General features: G+C 66.7%; 6 protein-coding genes across 6 annotated transcripts; 3 read left to right on the top strand and 3 right to left on the bottom strand.

Moving 5' to 3' along the window:
* Nucleotides 1–3,563: 3,563 nt before the first annotated feature.
* On the bottom strand, nt 3,564–4,552 carry EMIHUDRAFT_239517 (hypothetical protein; the record flags this gene model as incomplete). Its single annotated transcript, XM_005775901.1, has 2 exons — nt 3,564–3,615; nt 3,711–4,552. The coding sequence occupies 2 exons, from the start codon at nt 4,550–4,552 to the stop codon at nt 3,564–3,566; spliced, it is 894 nt and encodes a 297-aa protein (XP_005775958.1).
* A 1,607-nt stretch (nt 4,553–6,159) lies between these two features.
* Nucleotides 6,160–6,746, bottom strand: EMIHUDRAFT_239515 (hypothetical protein; the record flags this gene model as incomplete). The annotated part of the gene is made up of 3 exons (XM_005775900.1): nt 6,160–6,204; nt 6,409–6,621; nt 6,690–6,746. 3 exons carry the CDS (start codon nt 6,744–6,746, stop codon nt 6,160–6,162), a joined length of 315 nt encoding a protein of 104 aa, XP_005775957.1.
* Nucleotides 6,747–8,411: 1,665 nt separating this feature from the next.
* EMIHUDRAFT_239514 (hypothetical protein) lies at nt 8,412–9,882 on the top strand (the record flags this gene model as incomplete). The annotated part of the gene is made up of 3 exons (XM_005775899.1): nt 8,412–8,640; nt 8,717–9,207; nt 9,649–9,882. The coding sequence occupies 3 exons, from the start codon at nt 8,412–8,414 to the stop codon at nt 9,880–9,882; spliced, it is 954 nt and encodes a 317-aa protein (XP_005775956.1).
* A 4,328-nt stretch (nt 9,883–14,210) lies between these two features.
* EMIHUDRAFT_239510 (hypothetical protein) lies at nt 14,211–16,138 on the top strand (the record flags this gene model as incomplete). The annotated part of the gene is made up of 5 exons (XM_005775898.1): nt 14,211–14,825; nt 15,051–15,154; nt 15,491–15,596; nt 15,734–15,775; nt 15,893–16,138. The coding sequence occupies 5 exons, from the start codon at nt 14,211–14,213 to the stop codon at nt 16,136–16,138; spliced, it is 1,113 nt and encodes a 370-aa protein (XP_005775955.1).
* Nucleotides 16,139–16,620: 482 nt separating this feature from the next.
* EMIHUDRAFT_239509 (hypothetical protein) lies at nt 16,621–17,241 on the bottom strand (the record flags this gene model as incomplete). Its single annotated transcript, XM_005775897.1, has 1 exon — nt 16,621–17,241. One exon carries the CDS (start codon nt 17,239–17,241, stop codon nt 16,621–16,623), a length of 621 nt encoding a protein of 206 aa, XP_005775954.1.
* A 121-nt stretch (nt 17,242–17,362) lies between these two features.
* Nucleotides 17,363–18,845, top strand: EMIHUDRAFT_239508 (hypothetical protein; the record flags this gene model as incomplete). Its single annotated transcript, XM_005775896.1, has 2 exons — nt 17,363–18,673; nt 18,747–18,845. The coding sequence occupies 2 exons, from the start codon at nt 17,363–17,365 to the stop codon at nt 18,843–18,845; spliced, it is 1,410 nt and encodes a 469-aa protein (XP_005775953.1).
* Nucleotides 18,846–19,108: the final 263 nt, after the last annotated feature.

The following is a 19,108-nucleotide window of genomic DNA, read 5'->3' as shown; positions in this document are numbered from 1 at the left end:
CGGCGGCCTGGGCGCTCCGTTGCCAGCCCGCCCCTCCAGTTCCAGCGGCGGCACCAGTGGCGGCGGTACCAACGGTGCAGCAGCCTCGCGACGCCCTATCCCTTTGCACCAGCCCGATCCCTTCGCACCCAACCCCTCCAGACGCCGCATCGCTCGCTGATCGGATCATTTTTCTTTTGCGCCAGGCGGCGCCCTGGTCGCTTCCGCGCCCCGACCGAGCGCATCCGCCGCGCGTCCGCCGGTGCGTCTGCAGTCGCTCTGTGCCCGCCCTCGTTCGGCTCGAGCGTTGCGATGCGATCGGCGTAGGCGCTCCCACCTCGCATGCACGCGGAGCTTTGCAAGGCTGCCAATGGGCAGCCGTACAACCGCGAGGTCTTCTCCATTGAGGGGGTCGGGGGCACGGATGGGCGCGGGGGGCGCACGCAGCAGGTCGCTCGCTTCCTGGTTGCTCTCGGCGAAGCGGAGGCTGCCTTTGTCGCTCAGATGCAGGCACAGTTAGCAACGCCCCGTCCCGCGTGAGCGCGTGTGTCGTCGCGCGTTTTGCGCTCTGACAAGGGACGTCGCCCGCCACTTGCGCAGAAGCACAAGTGGTCGCTCGTCGACATCCTCCCCGCCGGTGACGACCACTTCCAGCGCGTGCTCCGCTACGACTTCCCTGCGCTGCACAACCCCCTCATCCACGCGCTCGTCAAGCTCGTCCGCTCGCGCCGCGGCGTGCCCGGCTACGTCGTCATCGCAGTCATCGGCATGCTTTGCGGGTGAGCCGTTCCGCCCGCGCGGCGTGCCCTCCACCGTTCTCCACAGACCCGCGCGTGAGCCACGCAAAGCCACCCGCACGTTTCGCCACCGTTGCCGCTCGCAGCAAGGGCCCGGGCGTGCTCGAGCTGCTGCGCCGCGCCATCCAGCGCGGCGATTGCGACACGGTCAAGGGCATCCTCGCGCTGGTGCACGCCATCCACGCCGTCTGCCCCGAGCTCGTGCCGCTGCTCTTCGGCCTCAACCGCCGCCTCGTGTGCTGCGGCCGCACGGGCAAGGGCCGCGCCGCGCCCGATGGCGCCAACCCCGAGGGCCTCTTCGGCGCGCGCTGCGGCGAGGAGCTCTCGGCGCCCGAGTACCGTCTGCTCGAGATGGGTGCGCGCCGCCAAAGCCGGCTCAGCATGCGACCCCCCCTCGCCGCGCGTGCGCCAGCCTCGCCCAAGCCGCACTTTGACCAACCCCCACGGCTCTCCGCCCCTCTCCCACGCACCACAGTCGCCGTCGGGTGCGCCAACGGCGGCGTGCTCATCGGCGCCTTCCTGACCTTTGGCAAGCCGGCGCGGAAGACGTTCGGCCAGCTGGCTCCGCTGTGCACAGCGCTCGGCCGCACCGTCGCTGGCTCCGCCTTCTCGTGCCTCCTCAACGAGACGGAGATCCAGCACGGCAAGTACTTTGTGTACGGCGGAGAGCCGCTCGCCAACTGGATCCGCTGCGCCTCCGACTCGCTCGCCCAGACGATGCCCCACATCGCCCAGCTCAACCGCATCGCGTGCCCCGCGCGCGCCGCGTTTGACGCTGCCGTCTACGAGGCGTTTCGCCAGATCCGCCTGCAGCTGCCCGGCGCCAACTCGCTCCGCCCTGCCGACATCCCCGGCTTTGGCGACGCCCTCTCGCCGGCGGCGGCGGCGGAGAGCGCGGCGCGGTCGGCTCGCGACAACGGCAACAAGATCATCCGCTACTATCTCCTCAAAGGAGTCGTGGCTGCCGTGCACTACCCTTCCGACGGCGGCGACTGGCCCGCCGCGCCAGCCGCGCGCACGTGGGACCGCGTGGTCACCGACCGCGCGTGCGTGCTCGGACACTTGCAGCTGAAGCGGCGCTACTACCGCGACGGCGAGGTCGTCGCGACGCACACGCCCGCGGCGGGCGGCTCGTGGCCGCCCCCGCCCGCGGCGCGGTACGACACGGTGGTGACGGCCACGCCCGGCGCCTTTGGCGGGATGCACGGCAGCACGGCGGGGCAGAGCTACGGCGATGGCAGCGTGGCGGGCCAGCGGCGCGCCGACGGGATGCGCGCCCAGCTCAAGTGCGCTATCGCTGCCAGGATCGCCGCCGCCGCCGCACCCGCCGCACCCGCCGCACCCGTCGCCGCGCCCGCCGCCATCTCCGCCGCCGCCGCACCCGTGGCCCCCGCCGCGCCTGCCGCGCCTGCCGCGCCCGCCGCGCCCGCCGCGCCCGCCGCGCCCGCCGCACCCGCCGCGCCCGCCGCGCCTCCTCGGGCGGGCGCTGGGGACCTGATGCGGATGGCGCGATGCACAAAGTGCGGCGACACAACCGACCCCAAGGAGTTCGGCGGCTACGGCAAAAAAGGGCAGTGGAAGTGCCAACACCACCACGACGGTGTCGGGTGCAACAAGACCTTGTACTGCGCCCAGTGCGGCCTGGGGGGCGGCGCGTGCATGCGGCGCAACGAGGCGGGAGCTGACCCGCCATGCCTGTCCGCGCTGTACTTCCTTGGCTGAATCTGTGGTGGCTGAGTGGCCTGCCGTAGAGAGCTATCGACGAGCGGCATGTCGCTCCCATTCACTGACCAGAGCTCGAGAGGGCCAGCAGCGTGTGGATCAAGGCTGCGCTGCACCACCGAGGTCGACGGCTCGCTGTGGCCATACTCGGGCAGAACCCCGTGGGGTGCGCAACCGAGCCCCGCACGCAACGGGGAGCAGCAGAACGCAGCCCCATGGCATGAGTCACTCGTGCGACGAGGAGCTTTGATGACACAGCAACTACCCATACGTAGAGTAAGCTACTGACGTACTGTCCAGCGGACCGTGCTGTGGAGACGGGAGTCGCTCCCCCAGCGCTGGGCTATCACATTTGCGCTTTCTTTTTTGTGTACAGTGTAGCACACACAGTGAGTCATTCGGAGTCATTCGATGGCCAGAGTGCGATTGTGTGTATGCGGGAGTTGGTTTGTACTCGAATTACATACAGAGAGAAGACAGCCACACGCCACACGGCGGTCGACTCGCTAACTCGACTCCAGGGGCATCTCTCTGCATGCACCAAACAGCATGGCGTGCGCTTCGGGGGAGACCGAAATTAGAGCTTGCGTCTCGGAGTCGGACGCAGCACTGCCCACCGGCACCACCGGCACTGGAACCGGAACCGAGACCGGCGGTGGCTCTGCTTCTCGCGGGAGCGGGCCTTGTGACCAGCAAGTCGGGTCGGCAACCGATGAAGCTGGAGCCAGGTGCGGCAGCAGCGGCAGGCAGTAGGCTGGATGTGGCAGCATCCCAAGCCCCTCAGATTGGAGTGGCACGACTGGCTTGAGCGGCGGTCGCGGCGGCCGCGGCGGTCGCGGCGGCCGCCTTTGCTGGGGTTGAAGGGCCCTCTGGTGCGGCTTGCGGCCAAAGCGCGTGTCCAGGGTGGATGCATAGCTGCTCAGCTCGGTGCGGCTCGCCGGCTGGGCGCTTTTGACCCTGCGGGGCGGCGGCGGCGGCGGCAGCGCTTGCGGGGCTGGCCTCGGCGGCGGCTTGGCGATGAGCGCCGCCTCTGCGCAAAGCAGGCACGGCGACAGTCCATGCCGCTTACACGGCAGATTGGGGTTGGGATTCTCCACGGCCGATCGGAGCCTCCGCACTGCGGACGAGGCGGACTGGCCACGAGCCGGCGCAGACGCCACCGAGTATGCGGATGGGGCGAAGGAGATGTCAGAGGCGGTGTCATCATCGCACTCTCTCCGGCGAAGCCGGCGCTGTGCGAGTTTCGCGTCGAGCCGATCGAGTGAAGCTTCGAGCTTGCGCTCCATCATGAGATCTTCCTGCTCCTTTTGTCGAGAGAGAATTCGCCCGCCACAACCCGGCGGCGGCGACGGCTCGGCGCGGCTGTCATCGACGAGTGCCTTGGCCGTGATAGGGCCAATGTCGCTCGCAGCCCGTGACGGCAAGGCAGAGACTGCGGCCAATCGAGCTGCGGTCAGCCTCGCTGCTGGACGCGCGCCACCGATAGACGATGCCGCGCCCTTGGAGGGATGCGATGGCTTCATTCTCCGCGGCATTCTCGGAGGCGGCAGCAGGCTGGCGGGCTGCGCCTCCGCCTTGACTGCAACCTCAGCGCCAGCGGGGCCGGGAGTCGTCTCGACGCCGCACGCCGGGTCCGCTGTAGTAGTAGCTACACCGGACGCCTTGCGCGCGAGGAGCGCGCCGTGAGCGCGCGCCAACTTGGTGGCCACAGCCGAGGCGGACGACAGCTGGTCGGCGGCCTGGCGCTCGGCATACTGGAATAGCTCCATGCTGGTATCGATGGCGAGCGTCTGATCCAGCCGTCTGTCGGTACAGTCGCGGGGCGCCGCGTGGGACGGCCTTGTAGGTGGTGAGTGCCACTTGCAGCAGCCGCCACCCGCGCGTGGCCTGGCAGCCGCGAGAGCGGCGTCGGCCGCGGCGTCGAAAGGGTCCTCCTCGACGACCTCCTCCGCCGCCTTCTCGCGGCCGCCGCCGAGGAGGCCACGGTCGTCGTCCACCTCGCACTCTTCCTCAACTCCCCCCGTACAGCCAGCACAGCCAGACTCGGACGGCATTGCTCCTCTCTCCTGCGCCAAGGCCCTGTAGGGCCGCGGCGCCTGCTGCGGCGCGAGCGCCGCGCCGGCGGCTCGCGGCGCGACGTCGAGCGCGCGCAGCAGCTCCTCGATGCGCCGGTCTCGCCCGACGCGGTGGGCGGCGGGCGGGAGCCGCTGCATGTATCGTGCGCCCCCTCGAACGTAACCGAAACGTAACCGAACGGTTATTTTTTGCGGGGCAAAAACCATAAACTGTTGGCCCGGGTCGAACCCAGAAAGGAAAGAAACAGACCGCCACCACACCATTCTCCACGTCCCCGCTCTCGGGTGGCGTGGTCCACTGCTCCACCATATCACTTCCTGCCTAGTCCTCACCCTCGCGGCTGTCAGTCATCCTCTGTGTGACTGTGCCTCTCTCTTTCTGAGAGCCTCCTCACCCCCCGCCCCGCTGCCGCTCACAGCACTACGCAGGGCCGGGGGCGCCGTCGGCATCCGCATTGGCACGCACACACACGAGACACGTGTGTGTAAGCGTGTGTACCCAGGGTGACAGGCCCTGTGACAGCGGCAAAGTGACCAAAGAAAGAAAGAAAACAGCGGATGAGCGGGAGGCACGCCGCGGGAACCGGGATTTTAAGGAAAGGGATGAGATGCTAGCCGTCTCGCGTCTGCGTCTCCCCGATGTTTGCCCTTTGGCGTCTGCCTCCTCACCTATCTCTTGTCGCAGAGTACTTGTGGCGCACTGTCGTCCGGACAACTAAGTCCGCCAACACGCACAAAGTCGGGTCTAGAAGCACCAAGATTCGCACGGGCCGTCTCTCGCGCCGGCCTCCCGCTGCCGCCATCTCACCTCTCACTCCGCCTGTGAGGGCAAGAAAGTCACGGCGCAGTGCGGACCCAACGCTCTGCGCTCTGTGCGCGGCATTCTGCTGCGAGCCTTGACCATTGCGCCGTCCCAGATGTGGGCTCGCGCATAGACTTCTCGAACGCGATCTTTCGCAAGTCCACGACCAGGAACGAGGCCCCTGGAGCCCGAGAGCACTTGCGGCGGTCCACGATTGATCCGGACGGACAGTGAGCCCTTCCCGGAAAGGTCGAGGGTGAAGCGCAGCTCGTCCCCTGCCTTGAGCTCGGGGAGCTCGTGCTGCTGCCGAAGGCGGCCATCCACATACGCGCAGCCTCGGTCCGAGACGAGGTGCATGTGCCAGCCACTGTCGTCCACGTACTCAAGGCCAAACGCTGCCCACTGGTTTGGGAGCTTGGATGCTCGGTGCTCGGTGATGCGGCACGTCCACTTGAGTAGTGTTCCCGTCGGCATGCCCATGCCCAAGGAAATCCCGTTGTGCCAGGGCGCGGGCAACGCCATCGGCCGGCCAGCCCACGTGTACGCGTTCTCGTCGACGGCCAACAGGTCCAGGTCCATCGGTGATAGCTTGACGCAGAATGACTTCTGGGTGCACGAAAGAGCCTGGGCGTCGCGCAGGTCCAGCAAGTCCAGCAGCAAGCGCCTCTCGTCAAAGCGCATGGCGTCGAACAGAAGCTCGTGAAGCTGCATCGTTGCCGCCTGCCTCGACTCCAGTCGCCGCGTTCACAGCCTTGTTATTGACAAGAAAATACGTGGTATGGCGCTATGCGCTGGTCTGTGAGAGGTTGAGGTGCGAGCCCTGGAGGCCCTGGGGATGGGGTGAGACTACCCGCGGGCCTAGAAGGCCCGCGCGCAGGGGGGTGGGACATTGAGACCGGTCATGCATGAATGAGTGCGCGACACGCATGTTGCGAGCAGCGTTGTTGATGTTTTGCGCGTCGGCCTTGTTTTGAGAAGAAAAAAAGCAATATGCATAGGGCCTAGAAGGCCCGCGCGCAGGGGGGGGGGGGACATTGAGACCGGTCATGAATGAGTGCGCGACACGCATGTTGCGAGGCAGCAGCGTTTTGTTGATGTTTTGCGCATCGCCACAGACGGCGGCGCGAGAGAGCTGTTGCGAGTGGTGCTGGGCGAAGCCCCGGGCGCTGCCGGAGGCTGTGCCGTAGTCGGTGCGGTCGACGGCGCTCGGGCTGCCGACCTCTTTGGCGAAGTTGAAGATGACGTTCTCTTGGTCGGCGGCGCAATGCCGCCCTGGCTTTCGACGAGACAAATTTTGACGATTCCGTTCTTGACATGGAGGTCGTAGTACTGTCCCTTGTGCTCTTTGACCCAGCCTTTTGCCGGTCGCATGGACGAGCGGGCCCTGTGACTTGTGGCCGCGCTCTTTGCACCCAAGAACCTTTTGAGCAAGTTTGCTCGAGGGTGCTGCCGAGATGGGCGACGCACAAACACAGACACGGAGAGAGAAGAGACTCCTTATCACGTTATCAGCTGGTCGGCCGCCATGTGGGCCTCCGGGCCTGCTGCGGCGGCGCGGCCGGTTGAGGCCGGGCTCGGCTCGGCCCGCGACGGCTGGCCGCCGACGAGCGCGCTCGCGCTGCTCGTCAAAATGGCGGCGGTGGCGATTGCGGCGACGGTTCGTTCAGTCGTACAGCGCTCAGGCGTTTGTCGTCTGTCGTCTGTTGTCGCATTTCGCACACGCGCGCGCCGCGCGACCCGCGTCGCTCCGCGAGGGCATGAGCCTTCCGCGATTCGATCCCGTAGCCAAAAGCTGCTCGCTCGAACCGCGGCCGACTCCGCCATCGCGGTCGCAGCTGTCAAGCTCTCCAGAAGACTGGTGCCTCATATGCTGCCTCCCTGCGGATGCTGCCGGCGAGCCTGGCGGTCCGCTGTACTACACGTGCAAGCCCCACCCGGGCGACGGGTGGACCAAGGGGCGTTCCGCCCTGCTTGCTCTAGGTGAAACGTCTGAAGGACGAAGAAAGCCCAACTCAGCACGACGGGCGGAGAAGACGGGCACTAGACCAGGAAGGACTGGGAGAGTGTGAATGGAGGGACACGTGTGGTTCAGACGTCCCCCCCCTCGACGTAGTCGAGTCACTCACATGGATAGAGAGGAGAGTGTCCCTCTCGACGGGGCATGGACTGGATGACATGCACTGGAGAGTCTATGGCTCTCGCGGGTGGGGGCGGGGCGGCACTGTTCGCGCTCGCGGCCGGCGCCCGCGCTCCGTCTCGGTGACGGATCGGTGACGGAGATTCACTTCCCATCCACTCGAGAAGAGTGGCCAGGTTCGCCGCAAGCCCGTCGAGGGCGGCGGCACGGTCGAAACTGCATTCCGTCACCATTGCATCAGTTTCTTGTTTAGCGCCATGTAGGAGATCCCGAATTTCGGAATACTCCAAGGCTTTGGTGGGCGTGTCAGGCATGGCCTGAGCAGTGGATAGCGTGTCAGGCTTCACAAAGGGGCTGACGCGACCAGTCGAGTCGCTGCCACGTGCAAGCCCCACCCGGGCGACGGGTGGACCAAGGGGCGTTCCGCCCTACGCTCGAGCACGACGACCACGACCCCGGCCCCCTCGCAGAGCGCATCAGGCGCGACAAGCGCGAGCGGTCCGACCGCTCCTTCGACGACTCCTCCTCCGACCGCGACTCATGCGGCACCGGCTCCACTAGCGAGGCGAATGCACATATTCGACACCCTCGAAGACCATCTCGGCTACGGTTCCGACTCCGGCTCCGGCTGGTAGTCGACAAGCTGCCGAGCGCAAATCACGTGACACATTTCTTGTTGGCTTAGGTAGGTAGGTAGAAAGGTGAAGAACAGCCAGGCTCGGCTTCTTAAAATCTCTCTCACATTGAAAAGAAACTCTGCATCGGAGTGACACACGCCTATCTTCGTGCATCCTCACTGCGGTGTCATGATCCGCTCCACGGTGACGCGCCTCCGCTCGTCTGCCGGCCTCAAGGTCGCCGCCGCTGGCGCCGCCGCTGCCGCCGCGGCCTCCTTCGCCATGCCTGCTGCCGAGTGTCAGAGCAAGGACGGCGCCTACGTCGAGATCCGAAGCTCGATATTTGTAATCAACGGCTTCTACATGGCTATGCGCGAGAAGTACACGAAGCCCAGCGCGTCCATTTACTACTACCTCGTCGAGTGGGACCCCGCGAAGCTCTCCTGGGGCGACTTCCGCGAGAAGGTGCTCGGAGGGACCGACCCAGCGATGGCGGCCGACGGGAGCGCACGTGAGAGCTACTCGTTGAGAGCTACTCGTGAGAGCTACTCGTTGCTCCGTCTTCACCCCGCGAGCCCGCGTCGTAGGCAAGGAGATCTTCGCAAAGTGGAAAGCGCTCGGCCTCGCGTCCGAGCCGAACGTCGGCGACAACGGGATGCACGCGTCCGCCTCCCCCTTCGAGGCGATGGCGGAGCGACTCAACTGGGTCGGCGCCAAGCTGGAGGAGGACGCGTTTGGCAAGGCGATGCTGCAGGCGGGGATCCCGCGGGCGACGATCATGGAGTGGACCAAGGACCCGCAGGTGGCCTTCGAGGGGAAGAAGCAGTCGCTCTTCGACCTGCTCGAGGACCTCGACTACGCCGACTGCCTCGCGAAGGCCCAGAAGATCGCCGGCGTCAGCGGCAGCGTGCCGGCGGGCAAGAGCCAAGCCTTTGTCTTTGTCAAGCCGCACGCCGTCACCGACCCGGTCAAGGCGCTGGCCAAGGAGAAGCTCGCCGCCGCCGGCATCACCATCGCGGCCGAGGGCGCGCTCGCAGGACCGCAGATCGCAAAGGACCTCCTCATCGACAACCACTACGTGCGACCCGACGCCTCGCCGCCGCCGCCCCGGCCCGCCGCCGCCGCCGCCGCCGCCGCCGCCGCCGCCGCCGCCGCCGCCGCCGCCGCCGCCCCGGCCCGCCGCCGCCGCCGCCGCCGCCCGCCGCCGCCGCCGCCGCCGCCGCCCCCCGTCCCCACCGCCTCCGCCTGCCGGCACCCCGCTCAAGCCCGCCCCCGTCTCCCCTTGCCCCCTCGCCGCAGTACGCCATCGCAAACAAGGCCTCCCTCACCAAGCCAGCCGACCTCAACCCGCCCGCGCCAAAGCAGCTGCTCTTCGCCGACAAGTTCGGGATCACGTGGCAAGAGGCGCCGGGCCGGCCGCGGTCGGGCCGGCCGCGGCGCCCTCGCGTCACCGGCGCCCCCGCGTCGGCCGCAGGCGCTCTCCGACGGCGTCGTCTACAACGCAGTCGACGCGTGCGAGCGGCTCGGCGTCGACGGCGACCAGATGGACAAGCTGTGGGCAAATGCAAAGAAGAGCGACAACCTGGTCAAGTTCGGGGGAGGCTTCTACGCGGGCAAGATCCCGGCGCCGATGCCGTCGCCCAAGAAGAAGAAGGGGCTCATCACGCGCACGTCGGGCGACATGAGCGTCTTCAGCTCGGGCGAGAGCGTGCTGGACGCCGTGTTTGGACCCGAGGGCGGCAAGATGCTCTGAGCCAGGGCAAGATGCTCTGAGCCAGGGTGTGGCCGGCGCGGCCGGGGAGGGTCGCAGCCCGAGTCTGCTAGCCCGCCACTTGCCGCTCCGACCTCTCTCTCTCTCTCTCACCCTCTCCCTCCCTCACCTCCCTCCCTCTCCTCTCGGCCTCTCTCTCTCGCTCTCTCTCTCTCTCGCGCGCGCGCTCTCTCTCGCTCTATCCCGCTCTCTCGCTCTCTCCCGATCTCTCTCGGTCTCTCTCGATATCTCTCGGTCTCTCTCGGTCTCTCTCCCTCGGTCTCTGCTGTCGCACATGTATTCTCGGTCTAGCCCGCCGAGTTGTCGACGTGAGGGTGTACGGGACCTTCGGTGTCTCTCGACCCCTTTTGTTGTCGTCTCCGTCTGCTTGAGGTCTCTGTGTCCGTGAGACGATGCCCATTGTACTGAGCTGCTGAGCATGTCATCAGGGGAGCATGTCTTGGCTCGTTGTCCTTGTTTTTAGTATTCAAATTGAGAGTAGCTGTAGCAGCGCCCACAAAGCGCAGAGGTATATTGCCATTAGTCTTTGGTGCGCTTGGAGCATGGAGGTGGTGCTTAGAGCTTAGCGTGGCGCGTTTTCCGCCTGACGTTTTTAAGGTTGGTCGTGTGTGATCTCTCAAGATAAAAAAACGCTTCGTCACCCTCTCAGCACTCGGCGCAGCCTCGTGGAGCGCTCCGTGCTGCGGTTGAGCGTTCCGTCTATGCCGCTCGACCTAGAGACGCAGCGGCTCCTGAAGCGCACGCTCGAGACGCACAAGGCCGCGGCAAAGGCCGTCTGCGACAAGGAGGCGGCCAAGGCGCGCCCAGCGCCAGCAGCCGCACCTCGGCTCAAGGCGGCGAAAGCGCCTCTGGGGCGCCGGGCGCCGTCGGCAGCGGAACGCGCGAACTTTCTGTCGAGCGACCCGTCCCGAATTTATGCGGCACCGCGGGCATTGGGAGCCCCTTCGGCGGCAGCGCGGCCTGATGACGGCGGCGGCGGCGGCGGCGAGCTCGATCTGGAGCTGCGGAACCTGTCGAAAGCCGTGGAGGCGCTCGGCTCGACGCGGCTCGAGGGTCTGGCCAAGAAGGACCACGCGGCGCGGCAGCGCAAGCAGCTGGCGCTCAAGCCTGCCAAGGAGCAGAAGCGGCCCTACACGCAGCTCGTGGCGCTGCGTAAAAAGCAGCGCTCGCAGGACCACGCAGCGGCTGAGCTCGCCCGCGAGGCGGGCAACACCGCGCGCCGCTCCACCATCGGCGGTGGTGAGCTCGGCGTGGCTCCGCAGCTCAAGCGGCGCAAGCCGGCCGGACTGCTCGATGCGGACGCGCGCGACGGGGTGATGCACGTGAGCCGGCAGACGATCCGCAAGGTGCAGTTCCAATCCCGAGTGGCGGCTCGCGGCGGCAGGGGCGGCGGCAAGGGCGGCGGCAGGGGCGGCGGCAAAGGAAGCGGCAGGGGAGGGAAGGGCGGTGGAAAGGGCGGTGGAAAGGGCGGAGGCGGCAAAGGACGACGGTAGTAGGTGAGCTGTGAGCTGTGAGGGTCCGCACGCAGAGGCGCGTGGTAAAATTTTATATCCCCGGGAGGCGGTGCTAAGAAGAATCAGGTGAGTGTAGTGGTGTGGTACCGCGCAAGCTATGCGCCTCTTGTCCCGTGAAGCACTTGGAGCGTATAATATAAAGCTCGAAACACCAAAAGAAACGCGCCGGCCGCTCGTGCGTCGAGGTGGGAGGTGGGAGGCAGTGTGGGAGAGGGACCGTCGTCGTCGCTCGTCGGAGAGAGTAGAGAGAGGGCCAAAACGAGTAATGGAGAACAGGATTCCTCGACGTGTAGGTAGGTAGGTAGAAAGTGAAGAGCAGCCAGGCTCGGACTGGACACCAACGCGAGGAAGAGTCCTTATCAGCTGGTCGGCCGCCATGTGGGCCTCCGGGCCTGCTGCGGCGGCGCGGCCGGTTGAGGCCGGGCTCGGCCCGGCCCGCGACGGCTGGCCGCCGACGAGCGCGCTCGCGCTGCTCGTCAAGATGGCGGCGGTGGCGATTGCGGCGACAAAAGTCCAGGCGTACAGCGCTCAGGCGCCTGTCGTCTTTCGTCTTTTGTCGCATTTCGCACACGCGCGCGCCGCGCGACCCGCGTCGCTCCGCGAGGGCACGAGCCTTCCGCGATTCGAACCCGCAGCCAAAAGCTGCTCGCTCGAACCGCGGCCGACTCTGCCACCGCGGCCGCAGCTGCTGAGCTCTCCAGAAGACTGGTGCCTCATATGCTGCCTCCCTGCGGATGCTGCCGGCGAGCCTGGCGGTCCGCTGTACTACAAGGATGTGCTGACTCGATTCTACCTCGAATTCTTCTACCCCCGCGACCCCACGAACGAATGTGACAGGACCATCGGGTCCTTCAGCCACCAAAGCGTGATCACCCGAGAGCAGCTGAGCCTGCCTCTGGCCTCGCCTCCCTCTCCTTGCAGGCATTCGTGGCATCCGATGGGTCGCCCAGAGTATCGACCTCTGGCGGGTCAGCCAGCCCCACTTTGAGGGCGCCATGAAGTACAGCGATCGCCACCTCGCTGGCCTCTCCGCAGGCCCCCCCGACCGCGTCGAACTCATCGGCGCGGGCTCTCTCGGCTACGGGACCGGCCCCAGCTTCGGCTGAGGGCTAACAAGCTGCCGAGCCCAAATCACTGTGAGAGTCGTGATTTCTTGTTGGTTAATAAAAATCTCTCTCTCTCCCAACGCGGTATGGGTGGACGCGAGACAGATGATACGAGCGTCACTTTGTACCCACCCCCCCTACTTCGTGGGGACCCCCCCGCCGGTCGGTGGTCTGCCCCCGAGGTGGACCGGACCCCCCCTCCGGTCGGTCGCTCTCTCGGCGGCGGGAGGTGTGACGACCCTCGACCGACCCCCCCCTCGGTCGGTGTCCTTGCCGTGAGCCCCCTGAAACGCTCTCCCTCCTTCTCGCGAACCGCCACGGGCGCTTCGAAATCGCCGGGTTTCACTATGAAAACTAGTCACGCAGCCAAGCGCCAAGGAGACTTCTTCGCCGAGGCCCGAGCGAGCCCGACCCCACACATACATGATGTGGAGCATCTACGCAGTCGCAGGCCTGGTCCTGCTTGCCGTCACTTTGTACAAGCTCTGGCAGCGCTCCAGTTCTCCGCAGTACGCGCGCATCGTCCCTTCCGATGACTACGATGACTTGCCAGACTTGATCGACACATCGCCGCCGCCGTCACCGGGCTCATCGGCTTCCGAGTCGCCCAAGCGACAGCGAATGGCAATCGATGGACGCCGCTTCTGGAGCAACTCAGTTAATCGCGACATGCTGCGCGTTGCGCGCGGGCAGAGCTATGCCGGCAACATGATCTGCCTCGCACCCGGTCTTCACGTCTCCAAATTTTCGCGCGGGCAGAGCTAGGCGATCCGTCCGATTCGGAGAACGAGGGCGAGGGCGAGGAGGAGGCGGAGGCGGAGGAGGAGGCGGAGGCGGAGGACGAGGACGAGGACGAGGACGAGGACGAGGACGAGGACGAGGACGAGGACAGCGACAGCGGCGACACACCCCTCAAGCTACAGATCAACCTCACGACGGAGGTGGAGAGGGAGGTGGACCTCTTCTTGGAGTCGGAGAGGAGGAGCAGTTCACCTTCGACCCTTCGAGGAGTTCTACTGCACGCTGCCCCCGTGGGCGCGCGGCCGGCAGAAGGAGGTGCTGGCCGCGCTCAAGCGGCTCGTCAACGGCTACAGTGTGTCGCGGGCGAAGCTAATCATGGACGACGACGACGACCAGAGCGTGGACATGGACGAGCTCGTGTTCCGACCCAATCCTGAGCGCGGTCTCGAGCTCAGCAACTCTGACGACGTCACGAGGAGTGATTAGACGGGGAGAGGTCGCTTGGTGTCTCTAGTATTTCGAGATACTAATTTATTCACAGCGTCGGTGTGCGGTGTGACCCTCGAGCCAACCCGACCGACCCCCCCCTCGGTCTGCGCTCCGACCGAACCGGACCCCCCCTCCGGTTTGCGGTCTTCCGCGGCCGCCGACCGGACCCCCCCTGCGGTCGGTCGGTCTGCGCTGGGCGCTCAAACCGCGAAGTCGGCCTGTTCACTACAAGATGACGCTCGTATGATGACGACACGCACGAGCGACACACAGACGCAAACAAGCTCACAAGACACACAGCCAGCTGGCTGCCACACACCCTGAGTTGGCGTACACATAACTCAGGGCCACATTCTTCCTGTCGCCCCCCCCAGCACTCCAAGGTGCCAAGAGAAACAAACAAGACGCTCCCTTTCCAGCACCCGCAGGAGCCCGAACCCAGTCTCTCTCCGGCTGAAAAATGCTGTGCCTTTTCGTCGGCCCCGTCGGCCTCGACAACGGCGTCGGCCTGCGTCCGGCGATGGGCTACAACACGTGGAACGATCTCCGGTGTGAGGGAGTCACCGCCGACGCCATCGATGCGATCGCGGTGGCGATGGTCGAGCTGGGGCTGGCAAAGCTGGGCTACGCGTATCTCAACGTCGACGACTGCTGGGCGACGGCCACCGACCCGAGCGGCGAGCTCGTCGCCGACCCGGCCGCCTTTCCAGACGGGCTTCCGGCCCTCGTCGAGTCGGTGCACGCGCGCGGGCTGCGGTTTGGGCTGTATGGCGACCGTGGGTGGAAGACCTGCGCCTTCCGGCCTGGATCGGGCGGGCTCGAGCCGGCGCACGCGGCGCAGTTTGCCCGCTGGGGCGTCGACTACCTCAAGTACGACTCGTGCTGGGCCTCGAACGACCACGATGCGGCCTTTGAGCAGTACGGCGCGATGCGGGACGCGCTCAACGCGAGCGGACGGCCGGTGCTCTACTCGCTCTGCGGCTGGAATGCGTGGTACGCGCCGCGCGGCGCCGAGCTCGCAAACAGCTGGCGCATCGCCGCCGACTGCGACGAGTGGGCCAACGTGTACGTGGCTGTGCGAACTAACGAGGCGCTCCTCTCCGGCCTCGCAGACACCTCCAAGACAACTTCCAGACTCTTCCTAGACACTTCCTCGAGCTCTACGAGGCGCTCCTCTTCGGCGTCGTTTCCCACGCCTCGCGTCACCTCCCCCAACTCGCCCCCCCCGCCTCGTTTCTCGCCTGCCTCGCGGCCCTCTCACCCTCCGCGCCTCGCCGGGTCCGCAAAGGCGCTCGGCCAGCACGCGGCGCCGGGCGGCTTCAACGACCCTGACATGCTCCTCGGCTCAGACCCGACCGCGCCGGCGCACCTGACGCCGCGGCAAGTGCAGGCGCAGTTCTCGCTGTGGGCGGTGATGGCGGCGCCGCTGCTGATTGGCGAGCAGCGACACTTCCTAGACACTTCCTAGACACTTCCTAGACACTTCCTAGACACTTCCTAGACTGCTGATTGGCGAGCAGCGCCGCCGAGCGGGGCAGAGGCGGCGGGTGTTTCCGAGTCTGCGCGCCCCTCGTTAGGCTCTCGGCTGCGCTCGATGCCTGCCTCTGACCTCGCGACCTACTCCAACCCCGAGGTGATTGCAATCAACCAGGACGCCCTCGGCAGGCGAGCCGCCGCCCCACACACCAGCTCCCGCCCACCTCGGCTGCGGGCGAGGAGGGGCGCGCTTCACCGCGTCAGGCAAGGCGAGGTGGTCTGGTCGAACTGCCCGCCGTACGCGCCGCGCGACAACTGGTGGAACTCGCCCTGGTCGATGCCGCGCGAGGTTGCCGTCGCCTGGACGTCGGTCCTCGTCACCGCCGCCATGCTCTCCGCCACCTCCGCCCTGCTGCTTCGCCGTCGCGCGCCTCGCACCGCACGCCTCCTGCTCCGCCTCGCCGCCTGCTGAGGACGTGTTCTAAGCCGTCCGGGCCCTTCCCTCAGGCGCGCCTCATGCTCGTCTTCGCCGCCTGCTGCACCGGCTACGTGGGCTGGATCTGGTGCCACCGGCCGCGGCTCGACGCTTGCCAGCAGGCGCGCTGCCCGCTCTCCTCCTGCCCCTCCCCCCTCGCCGCGCTGCCCTTACCCCCCGCGCTTCCGCAGGTGTGGGCCCGCCCGCTCGAGGACGGGTCGCACGCCCTCTGCTTCGTCAACTTTGCTCCGCACGCGGCGGTCGTCGGCTGCGACAGCGCTTGCATGGCCCGCGCCGGCATCCGCAGCCCCGTGACAGTGCGTGACGCAGTGCGCCAGCGGGCCACCGACTTCGGCCAGGTGCGGCAGGTCGACGCGGTGCATCTCCCAGCCGACGGTGGCTCGGAGCTGTACCGGCTGACGCCGCTTTCTGTGTGACAGAGCAGCGCGCCGCCAGTGGCGTCGCACTCAGCTTCGGCAGCCTCGAGCGAAACAGAGGTGCGTGTGTGTCCGTGTTACCCGGTGCTGAGTCGCTCGGCTCGGCTCGGCTCGCGCAATCGGCGGTCTCGGCTCTAGCCCGTGTGTTCGCCCGCGTGATGGACCCGCGGCCGCGCTCTCGTGATCGGAAAAAGCGAAGTGCGCTGTTGAGCGTCCGTCTCTTCGGGCGCGCGGACCGTACGACCGTCGACCGAGGCGATTCCGGGCTCATCTCTCGCGCTGTTTCTCTCGGGGCTCGATACGCACTAATAGTGTGGCGCCTCGATTTGTATTGTTGAGATTTGTTCAGCTTCACCGTCAGGCTCGCATGCGCGGACCTGCCGACGGCATTCGCGAGAAGCGGCTGCGGACCTGTCACCGCTGCTACGTGTCAGCAGTGGAGAGCTGAGGCTGGACGCTGGAGAGCGCGGAGACACAAGTTCTCAGCTGTCCGCCAGCTCCTGGGGTTTCCCCCGCAGGAAGCTAAAGTAGGTTGTGAATCCGAAGGAGACGACGGCGACGAAGGGCACCCGAGCGTGGATGGGCAGGATCGAGAAGTTGAAGAGGAAGGCGGGGACCCAAGTGCTCCAGCAGACGAAACAGTCCTCGCGTAAGTTGGCAAGATACTTGCCGCGCGCGGCCGCGAACTGCGATGCGCGAAGCTGGCCCGCCTCAATGGCCTCCTTGACGCAGTAGAAGCAGGGAAACAGCATGAACGGGTGGTGCAGCAGCTGATCGAGCGCAACCTGCTTGATCACTGTCAGCTGGCCTGCGCGGTCCGCGAGCCGCTCCCGCAGCGGCTTAGCGACAAAGGCCGCAGCGGAGGGGAAGAGAACGCGCGAGAAGAGGTGGACGTAAATAAAGTACTGGATTCCGCCCAAATAGAAGCCCCCCCAAGCCACAAAGATTGCACTGCGCCGGCGGTCGAGCGTCTCGCGCTTCTCGAGCCAGATCTGCGCCATTGCGTCGGCAGCGCCCGTTTTGAACGCAGAGATGGCGACGCCGAACTTGAACGGGTGCAGCCGTGACAGCGCCTCCGCGCGGCTCAGGCCAGCCACGAACATCGTCAGCACGGCTCGCCGGCGCGCCGCCGGACGAAATTAGTGTGGCGCGCCACGGATGCTCCGGTCGGGGGTGGGCTCTTGCAATATTGAAAGGCGGCGCACCCGTGGAAGGCACATGCACATGCTGCGCTCCTTGGGCCGCCGCAGCCTGATCGCGCCGCTCCGCAGCTTTTCCAGTGTGCGGCAGCCGTCCTACGATGCCGTCATCATCGGCGCCGGCGTGATTGGCACCTCCATTGCGACCGAGCTCTCGCGGCACGGGTGGCGGACGCTCAACGTTGACAAGCTCAGCGGCGTGGGGCTGGGGTCAACGTCCTACTCGTCGGGAATCCTGCGGATGACGTACTCCGTCCTGGACAGCGTCAAGTTCGCGTGGGAGGGCTACCACTACTGGCAGTCGTGGGAAGACCACATTGGCGTCGAGGACGAGAAGGGACTCGCGCAGCTCCGGAGCTGCGGCCAGGTCATCATCCGCTCGGCGGAGTCGGAGGCCTTCATCACCAAGACGCTCGCGTGCTTCGACAAGCTCGGCCTCCCGTACGAGATGTGGGACAACGCCGAGCTGCAGCGCCGCCTCGGCTTTGACCTCACTTCCTACGCGCCGCCGCGCCGCATCGACGATGACTCGTTCGGCGAGCCCAACGGGCGCGAGGTGGACGGCGCCGTCTACTTCCCGACCGCCGGGTACATCTCGGACCCTCAGTTGGCCTGCCACAACCTGCAGACCGCCGCGCTCGCCACGGGCCGCGCAGAGTTCGCCTTTGGCCAAAGCGTCGTCGAGGTGACGCGCGAGGCTGGCCGCGCGAGCGGCGTGCGGCTCGCCGACGGGACGGTGATCAGTGCGGGCGTCGTGGTGAACGCGGCGGGGCCCCACTCGTCCGCTATCAACGCGCTGGCCTTCCCTGACCCGGCCGAGAACGACATGCGCATCGCGACCCGCCCGATGCGTCAGGAGGTGTCATACGTTCCATCGCCGCCCGAGATTGACTGGTCGGACGGCGGCGCGGGCATGGTGGTGACCGACCCGGATACCGGGGTGTACTGGAGGCCCGAGGTGGGTGGCAAGATTCTGTGCGGCACTGTCGAGCCGCCGTGCGACGCGAGCTTCCACCGCTACCCGGAGGACCCGGAGTCGGTCTACCCTGGCGGCGCCGAGAGCAGCCTCACCGAGCAGTGGACGAATCAGGTGTACCGCGCCGCGCTGCGGATGCCGACGCTGCCGCTGCCCGACTCGGCGAACACGCAGGGCGTCGTGGCCTGCTACGACGTCTCCGACGACTGGACGCCCATCTACGACGGCTCAGCCCTGCCGGGCTACTACATGGCGATTGGCACGAGCGGCAACCAGTTCAAGAATTGCGGCGTCGCCGGCCGGCTGATGCGCGAGCTCATCACTGCGCGAGAGGCACGCCGCGCCGCCTTCGCCGCACATGTCTCTTGAGTAGTACTGACGGATCTGGCTCTTCGCACAGGCCGGACAAGACCTCGACGCCCACCCGCTTCAGCTCGCCCTGGAGCGGGTGCCGGGGTGCGGCACCATCGACACCGCCGCCTTTTCGCGCCTGCGCACGTCGCACAGCTCGGCCAACAATGTGATGGGCTGAGCCGGGTGCGTACGTGCCTCGAAAGATACCGCTGGCCAGCCACGCAATCGTGCAGAGCGAGAGAGATGCACGCTGACGGCGCGACGCGGCGCGCCCCGCGCAGGCCGAGGGGTGTTACGTATATGAGTACTGAGTACCAGCCCAGTCAATGCTGAGATCACACACATCTCGCGCGGCTGAGGCGGCAGTAACCGCGGGCATGCGCACACACACCGCCGACACCGCGCACTCTCTCGTCGGAGAAGTCGCCGACTGGGTGGCCA

Source organism: Emiliania huxleyi, assembly GCF_000372725.1.
Source record: "Emiliania huxleyi CCMP1516 unplaced genomic scaffold EMIHUscaffold_290, whole genome shotgun sequence".
In the NCBI taxonomy this organism is placed as follows: Eukaryota; Haptophyta; order Isochrysidales; family Noelaerhabdaceae; genus Emiliania; species Emiliania huxleyi.
Note: the sequence above shows the minus strand (reverse complement) of the source record. Positions and strands in the feature narration are given on the sequence as shown.